The sequence below is a fragment of the Mesitornis unicolor genome, unplaced genomic scaffold, assembly GCF_000695765.1.
Source record: "Mesitornis unicolor isolate BGI_N332 unplaced genomic scaffold, ASM69576v1 scaffold28487, whole genome shotgun sequence".
Lineage (NCBI taxonomy): Eukaryota > Metazoa > Chordata > Aves > Mesitornithiformes > Mesitornithidae > Mesitornis > Mesitornis unicolor.
In genome coordinates, this window is record NW_010197535.1 from 52,281 (window position 1) to 60,539 (window position 8,259).

General features: G+C 42.4%; 1 protein-coding gene across 1 annotated transcript in view; it reads left to right on the forward strand.

Moving 5' to 3' along the window:
- LOC104544080 (synapsin-3-like) overlaps positions 1-6,620 on the forward strand; it is a gene marked incomplete at both ends in the record, with an annotated part of 29,213 nt that extends 22,593 nt beyond the window's left edge. Inside the window, 2 exons of the mRNA XM_010188836.1 lie at positions 1,408-1,542; positions 6,536-6,620. Of these exons, the coding sequence (XP_010187138.1) occupies positions 1,408-1,542; positions 6,536-6,620 (220 nt within the window). The remainder of the gene's footprint in view (positions 1-1,407; positions 1,543-6,535) is intronic.
- Positions 6,621-8,259: the final 1,639 nt, after the last annotated feature.

Consider the following 8,259-nt stretch of genomic DNA (forward strand, 5'->3'; position numbering starts at 1 on the left):
TTTAACAGAGAAACAGCGAAGTGGACGGTGGAATGAAAAGCCAATATGTGTATTTAGCTGAGCACTGCCATCTGATTTTCCACCTTCCTCCTTTCACCCTCTAGGCCTGTGGATAAAAACACCAACTCACTCTTTATGAGAATCCTAGTTTTCTAGGCATCTTCTCTAGTGTTCATATAAGACACCTATATAAATTAATCCAAATTAAGTTATTCTGCAATAAAAGACTAGAATGTAAACTCAGTGAACTCTCCTCACTGATTTCCCTTACTTTGAATTTTAAACAAAACTCCAAAGCACGCAAAACTTTCCATTTCACCCCAAGAGTGGACTCTTGCAGCCTTCCCAGGGTGGAGTGCACTTCCAATTGTTATCTGAGTGTGAGTCAGTGCCTTTCTTGAGCAAGGCAACCTTTAACTCTGCATTTCCAGGGTTTTTCATGTTTGGTTTAAAAATAAAAGCAAAATAAAATAAACTCTCCCAACCCTGATATTTTGGTACAATTATATTTACTCCAGCTGAAACTTAACTTCATCATAGTGCAGTCCTTCCTGTGGGATTTAGCTAATGTTTGCAAAGCACTTGATTTATGATGAACTGTTGAAAATTATGTTTAGGGCTGCTCTTCAGCTGAGGGTCTGCTGCGGTTTTGTTATTACTGTTGTTGTCAGATCATTTCTTACCTCAAAGACCCTTTGACAGTTCTCCTTCCCCCATCCCCACGGTTTTGCTTCCCAGCTTTCCCCAGCACAGTTGTGGTACTCACTCGGGAAATAGTCTTATCGCAACAATATCAAGACGACAAGCAGAGAATAAGTTTACTTTCCTGCATTGGGTGCTGTTGTTTTGGTGACATCCTATTCATTACACATCTGTGGTGTTTATTTCCTCCTCTCAGGGTGCAGTGCTTCATGTTGATTAACCCCAAATGTTTCCTGGTTTCCTCCAGACCCTGTTGCTATCATCTCCTCAGGCTTTGGTACATGTTGTTTCTTTTCTCCTGCGACTCTTTCAGCTGCAATGTCACCCTCAGAAACTGTGGGACAATGCCAGAGAGATCTCATCCATCAGAGGCATCTCCTCAGGACATGTGAAGAAGGAAGTTTGTGTTTAGTTGATTTAGAAAGCCTCCAGCCACCAGAAGTCTTGGCTTGGCTTCCAAGTTGTGAAGGGAAGGAAGATGGGGAGGAGGGGGGGAAGTACATGCTAGTTCCAGAAAAAAAACAAACCCTAAGCAAAACCTCACACCTAGGAAAGTCAAGCATGTTTCAGTATGGAGGAGTGGTGACTAGAGGTGTTGGCAAGGATGTGGAGACACAAAGCAGCTTAGTGTGAGAGGTGAGTTGAAACAGGCACTTGCCACCAGGAAACCTCCTTACTAACCACTGCTTTTCCCTCCTGTGGCAGGTGATGGACAGCTCAATGCCCCTCATTGGGGAGCATGTGGAAGAGGACAGACAGCTTATAGCGGATCTGGTTGTTTCCAAAATGACTCAGCTTGTCATCTCTGCTGGATCTACGCCGTCACCGCTGAGGCCTTGGGTATGAGAGAACGGAGACCTTATGGCCAAGTTGTTTTCTGAAACCTCCTCTCTCTCTCTCCTCCCTGTGGGTGTCAGGCAGTTGGAAATCTCAGAGAGCTGAACAGTCCCATGTGGGAGTGTATTAGATAGGTTGACTCTTGCTCTTCCAAAGAAGTCTCTCATAGACTCTTTGAAGTGGGTTACCCTAAGAAACACCTCTCTCTCCCTTCCTCTCCTTCCATATAACTGTGGTATCACACTGACAGTGTGGGCCATGCATCTACACATTCTGGCTTGCTAAATTCACGGATTCATATTGAAGACAGCTGTTATTAGAAGTGCTTGTAACACCCAACTTCATCGCCATCTAACACCATTTCCCAGGATAGGTTTCATTCCAGTTTTTGCATCCCCAGTGAAAGCTGTGGTTCCCAGAACAGAAAGTGGGAATCTCCACCAAGTGTTGTTCCATACCTTACTGCAGCCTTTCTCCTTTGGAGATGCCCTTTACCCCCTTCATCAGGAAGAGGCTTGAGTAATGCTAAATTCATACAGGAATCTGTCATTTTTGCATTTAAACTGACCCCTTAGTGCTTCTCATGTACATTCATTTTGAGTATCAAATACATCTAATCTGAGTGCCACATTTCCCAGTGGCAGTTCTGTATAATTGAAACACACAAGAACATTATCTATGTCTCCAGGTGTATGTGGTACACCTTTTCCAGTACCTAGCAAGGAGCCAAGCACAAAGGTTTGAGGACAACAAAAATCTGTACAAAAGAAAGGACAGGCAAGTAAACGGGCTGAGGGATAGCACTGACTGCAATGCACTGGAAAAGTTACCATTTCCGCTAGAGACAAAAAATAGGAGAAAGGATTTTATGGCACTCTGCCCCTGTCATATGACAGCCCACTCCTGCTAAACAAGGTCCTCCACGCAAAGGGTATTCAGGGTAACTCCAAACCAGGTTTTAGCTACAGTGAGGGGATAAACATTTAATAGACACTAAAAATGCTTTGGGGCAGGGAAAGTGATACGGAAGGGATAGGATTTATTCTGGCCTAAGTGGAATCAACAACTGCCATCTGAAATAACCAAGATATAGAGTGTATAAACTAGGAGCAAAGGGGGAGCCAACAGAAACTGAGAACATGGACAGATGCATCTGTTGTCTATGTAATATACTGGTACAGAATTGGATTAGATTACTACATTCCTAAAGTAGGGTCAAAGTAAGAACAAAATAAATTGTCTTGGAGCAATAGGGTGTCAAACAGAAGAGTTAAATTCAAAAAGTGTCTTTGTCAAGAATACAGCCTACAAATATATGTATACAAAATCAAGAAAATTTAAACCACAAAGACGTTAACTAGAGTGTTTTGGTACAACAAAGATTGCAGAAACTGCACACGCTACAAACACTAACATAACACTAGAACACATAGTTACAAATGTGCAGAGAGAAGTAATTCTGCAAGGCTGGTGAGATGCAGAATTAGAGCTACTGGTGAAGACTTCCACAGAACAAAGAAAAATAACAGTTCTGAATACCAGGACAGCAGTACCAAATACGTAGAAATATGAATCCTTGGATATCCTATGGGTGTGCATAGAATATCTATACATGTTACTGGAACTGCCTGTACTAGCCTGGATCAAGAAAAACTGATAAATTATGAAAATTAGTGCATAGCATTGACAGAGCTGTAAGAAGCAACAGGTCATAATAATGTGAGACTACAGCTATGAGGAAGAAAGTCAAATAGCACAGGGGAACAGCAGTTCAGAGAGAGTTCTCCATCTCTGTAGGTGTCTGCTTCCCTGGAACTGCAAAATACAAGCATGTTAGGAAAATCCACCTTGACCTAGCCTTAAGAAACAGGTACAAATTCAGAAAGTGAGTATATACTATTAGGTTTGATGTCCAAGGGACAGATGCAACACCAAAAAGTAACGGAATGACTAAAACATTTAGAAGATATCATTTTAATAAAATGAGAAAATTAATCAGCTCCCTAGTATTAAAGGTAAAGCTGTACGGACAATGAGAGACCATTGTTTTAGAATGCATATACACATTTCTGATCTCCTCCTGAACCAGAAATGCAAGAAATAAACTGCTAGGATCAAATGGTAAAGTGATAGAGAACAATCAAGACATTAAAAAAAAAATCTGCAAAATTTGAAAATCTGACATTTAAGAAGACCATTATGCATCACCATGCAAGTAATATAAGGAAACACAAAAAGGCTAGAAATTTATTTTGAATAGCAGATAGAGGGAAGAATTAAATAAATTATTTGAGTTCATCAAAAGATGGAACCCTACCAGTTAATTTGTGGTCTCTGTGGATCATCCAAAGTTAAGGGAGAAAAGGAAGACAACAGGTACAGTAATTCTGGTAAATTTAATTGCTGAAAGTGGGAACTTTTTAAAGTAGATATAGTTTTTCCTGATAAGAAAGACAGAAGTGAAAGCAAAAACAGTGATCAAAATTATTAAGCCCCCAGACCCAGGTGGCTACATCCAATGAACTGAATTTAGGAAGTGACTAAGCTGCCAAGAAAAAATGTGCAGTTTCATTAGAAACAGTTTTTGCTCCAGAGGATTGGTGTACAACAAATACAAAATATGTGTTTAAAAAGTTGCAAGAGTCATGGACTTTAAGAATTAGACAATAACTTAAAGAAGAATACAGAAGACTAATAAACCACCAGATCATCTTAAGATAATCTACCACTTTTTATTTTTGCAAGAAAAAATGTCCCATTAATTTCCTTTTGATTCTTTTCCCATCGTTTCTTTGAGAATTCCTTCATAAAGTGGTAGATAACAGGCAATCGGTCAAAATAATGTAGCTAGACTGTCAAAAAGCCTTAGGCAAGGTAGCTGACAAGTACTATTAAAGAAAGCAAGCAGGGAGGGGCTAAAAGGCAAAGTTCCACTGTGGAGCAGAAGCTGACCTCAGATAAAGACACAGATACAAGAGATTTTAATTCTTGCAAAATTCTTGCAGAGGGGATACGTAAAGAATGGTTAGGCTGGTCATGTTGATAATTGGGTTATCTGAGCCCAGGGCAGGATGAGATGTTAATGACAACTTTGTTTTCATAGCTACAACATGAAACTTAGCTTCATGGTTAGAGCTGCAATTCTCTCCTCACCTCTCTGTCCCACCTCCATCCTTTCCTGCCACCATTTCCCTTCCAAAGGCAGAAGACCTTGAGCTGGCCCTCACTCCCCTCCTCTTTTGCCTTCATCTCTGAGAAGCGTTGGATTGGCTGTAGGCAAAGGCCATAGAGGTGGATATGAGATCTGATTCCCATTCTTTGACTGGTCTAATCAGGATGTCATTAGGACAGTAAACTTCCACCAATGCCAACAGAAGGTTTAGACTCCCAACCTATGTAGCACTAGAAGCCATGAATGGAAAATTCCCACGTTTTCCTCCCTGTCCATCTGGCAAGTCCCAGAAAAATAGTGTAAAAGTTGGGCTGGCAACCTCATTGCATTTATGTTAGTCAGCTGAAACTCATTTCAATGCTTCCAACTATGAAACATTTCGTCCCATTCCCAGAATCACTTAGCTCATTCTCCTGACTTTCCAGGATCCTTGAAGACCCTTTTATCACTGTGTTCTTCATGTAAACGATCCACCATGTACCAGCCTATCTGTCTCTAGCTTCCTCTGCTTTCATAAACAATTCTGTGCAATAGGCTTACTCAGACTTTTGTTAACTTTGGACTGGCCCTTTGTGCAACAGTTTTGTGTTGCTTAATCTGTTTGTTAAAGTATCTGTCAAAAAAGAGTAAACAGTGGGAGAGAGGAAAGCACAGAAGGCACCAACTTACTTGCATTAGTCAGGACCCGTGATGGCAATGAAGAGCATTCGATGGACTAATGTATGTAAAGTCACCACAACAGCAATGAAACTCCATATGGAAGACTGAAAGGTAAACTAAGCTGGGGGTAGAGAGAGGGAGAACATAAACACTCTGTAGACCTTGCCAGTGGTAGTAGCCATGCCCCTTGTGAAAGATGCTGTCACATACAGGCTCATGAAAACCATTGCTCAGCCTATGGCTGTGTCAGCAAGGGAGAAGCAGGAAATTAGGATGCAGGAGAAATGAGCTGGTGATGTATACAGAGAACCCAGATACTGCTTCATCTGGAATAATATAAGCAGACCTGCCTCTGGCATCTGCAAAAGGAATCGCAAAGCTGGGAAAGAGAAGTGGGTGATGAAAACAATTAGGGGCCTGGAAACGTTCCCATAGCAGCACCGAAGGGATTCAGTCTCTTGGCTTTAGAAAGGAGGTGAATGAGACAGAGGGCAGAAAAGGTTTGCAAAATAATGAATGGCCTAGCAAGGGCAGGTTGTGAGAACTGTTCTCAAACCTCAGAACAAAGCAATAGAGGCAAGAAATGGGAAAAGCAGTGAGGCTGAGGGCTGAGCAAGACTCAAAGGGTCTGGGTATAAATATAAAAACAAAATATCTGGAACTGTTGCAAAGTTTTTGTGAAGCAAATAATAAGCTTCGTGTTTCAGGGCTGTAGCTGGCCCCAGCTTATTAGCAATCAAGAGGAGACCCCTTAGGGTAAAGAGATGATTACTCCATAGATGTTTCCATGGTTCATCCCTTCTTCCTTTGGAACATCTGGTGCTGGCAACTGCCCAAAATGGGAGATGGGACTAAGAGACCCCCCTCGGGCCTGATACATTTGGTAATTCCTGATTGTCTAAAAAGCATTCCAAACTGTAACTTCATTGTTATTCCCTGTGTGGAAACAACTTCTGTGCTCTTTATTTCTCAGATTTCTCCATTTCAGTCCTGTGAGATTTTACCAACCAGATGCTGCATGCATATATGTGTGTGTGTGTGTGTGTGTGTGTGTGTGTTTGTGTGTGTGCAGAAGGAACACTTCGTGACTCTGCAGTTCCTGTATTACCTTGGGGCTTCTCTTTGGGGACTCTCTATTAACTGGAATGGCTTTTTTTCCTCTAGCCTCCACAAGTTCAACCTGCATCAATGAAATCTCAGATTGGACCTCAGCTTGGACAACTGTCCCAACCACGGCCACCACCCCAAGGTACAGTTCTTTGGGTGCCATGACAGGGTGGACTGTGAGACCTATCAGTTTGCCTTCTAAATAAAAGCTACCAGGATAAAGGATAAAGGTTTCACTCATTGTTCCAATTCACTGACAAGCAGGCAGCAAATTCAGTGTGCTGTTAAAACAGCTGTCGTCATATTCCACAGCGGTACAGATCCATTTGACACTACTGGTAGGACTTGGCTATGCAAAATGAGGCCACTTGAACTGGCACTGGAGCAGAAGTCTGGGCACAGAGTGCATTTGTATATGCAGAAAGCTGTAGTGGCTGCAAGTGTTAAGAAGTGATGGGAAGATGCTGACGCTGTCAGGCCTGGAACAGACACCAATGTGGTGATGCAAGGATCCTTGGTGCTGATCTCCTCCCTCTGATGACCAGCGACAGGACAAAAGGAACTGGGATGAAGCTGCATTAGGGAAAGTTCAGATTGGACATCAGGAAAAGGTTGTTCACTGAGAGGGTGGTGGAACAGGGTAGTGGTCATGGCATCAAGCCTGGCAGAGTTCAAGGAGCATCTGGAGGACACTCTTAGTCATCTGTTTTAGTGTTAGGTAGTCCTGCGAGGAGCATGGATTTGAATTCTGTGATCCTTATGGGTCCTTTCTAACTTGAGATATTCTGTGTTTCTATGGGTCTATGTCTTGTCATCAGCAAGAGCGCAGTCCCAGCTTCTCCTGATAGCAGCAGCAGCAGGTTTGACTCATGTGGCTTGGTCAGAACAACAGGTTTGGTTTATCGTCCTGATTTACGCTGAGGTGATGAAGCACAGGGCTGCCCTATGGGTACTCAGACCACACCACCCACTTAATTCACATAACCAATCAGACCCTCTTTTTCGCCACCTTTGTCCCTTCATTTCTCCATTCCGATCTCCTACCAAATTAATACCCACTGCTATTTGTATTTTCTGCCTCAGTGACAGTTTTGCTTTATCCAAAATTTAGTATTCCTGATAGCAAATGCATCTATGTAATGACTTGGCATTATATTGTAATACTGATACGAATTGTTGGCCTTGCAGGATACTACTCCACATCTGTCTCCAGTACTCCCCTTCAATTCTCTGTGTTTTCTCACACAACTCCCCCTTGACCACCTGTGAAATGCAGCCAGTCCTCACAACACTATCTGTAACTTTTGCCAGCTTCTCACACTGTTATCTGTCATGTCCACCAAGTTCTCATGTGACATTCAAATGTTTTCCACATCCTCTTCAGTTTTGAGAGTCTGCTACCAATATGGCTGAAGCCACCTGCTGATAATGCTGGAACAGATGTATGGATAGCAATAGGGTGCAGAGTCTCACATCAAACTGCTGAGCCCATGAAGAGACTGCTGACCCAAACCAGCAGATTCAGCTTTCATTTCCTGCAGAGAGCTGGTTTTCCAGTGACTCTTCCATCCCAATGCAGGAAGTGCTTGCCAAGGATAAGAAATACTAGTTACATGGAAGAGTACAGCATGTTGAAGTGAATCCCTCTGGGGAGAGTGGCAGAGCTTCTTTAGGGCTTAAGGAGGCAGAGAAATGGACAAATCTAGAGACATGGGCATGACACCAATTTTAGGCCTATAAAAGACGTTTTCCCTTATCACAGAATCACAGAACGTTAGGGA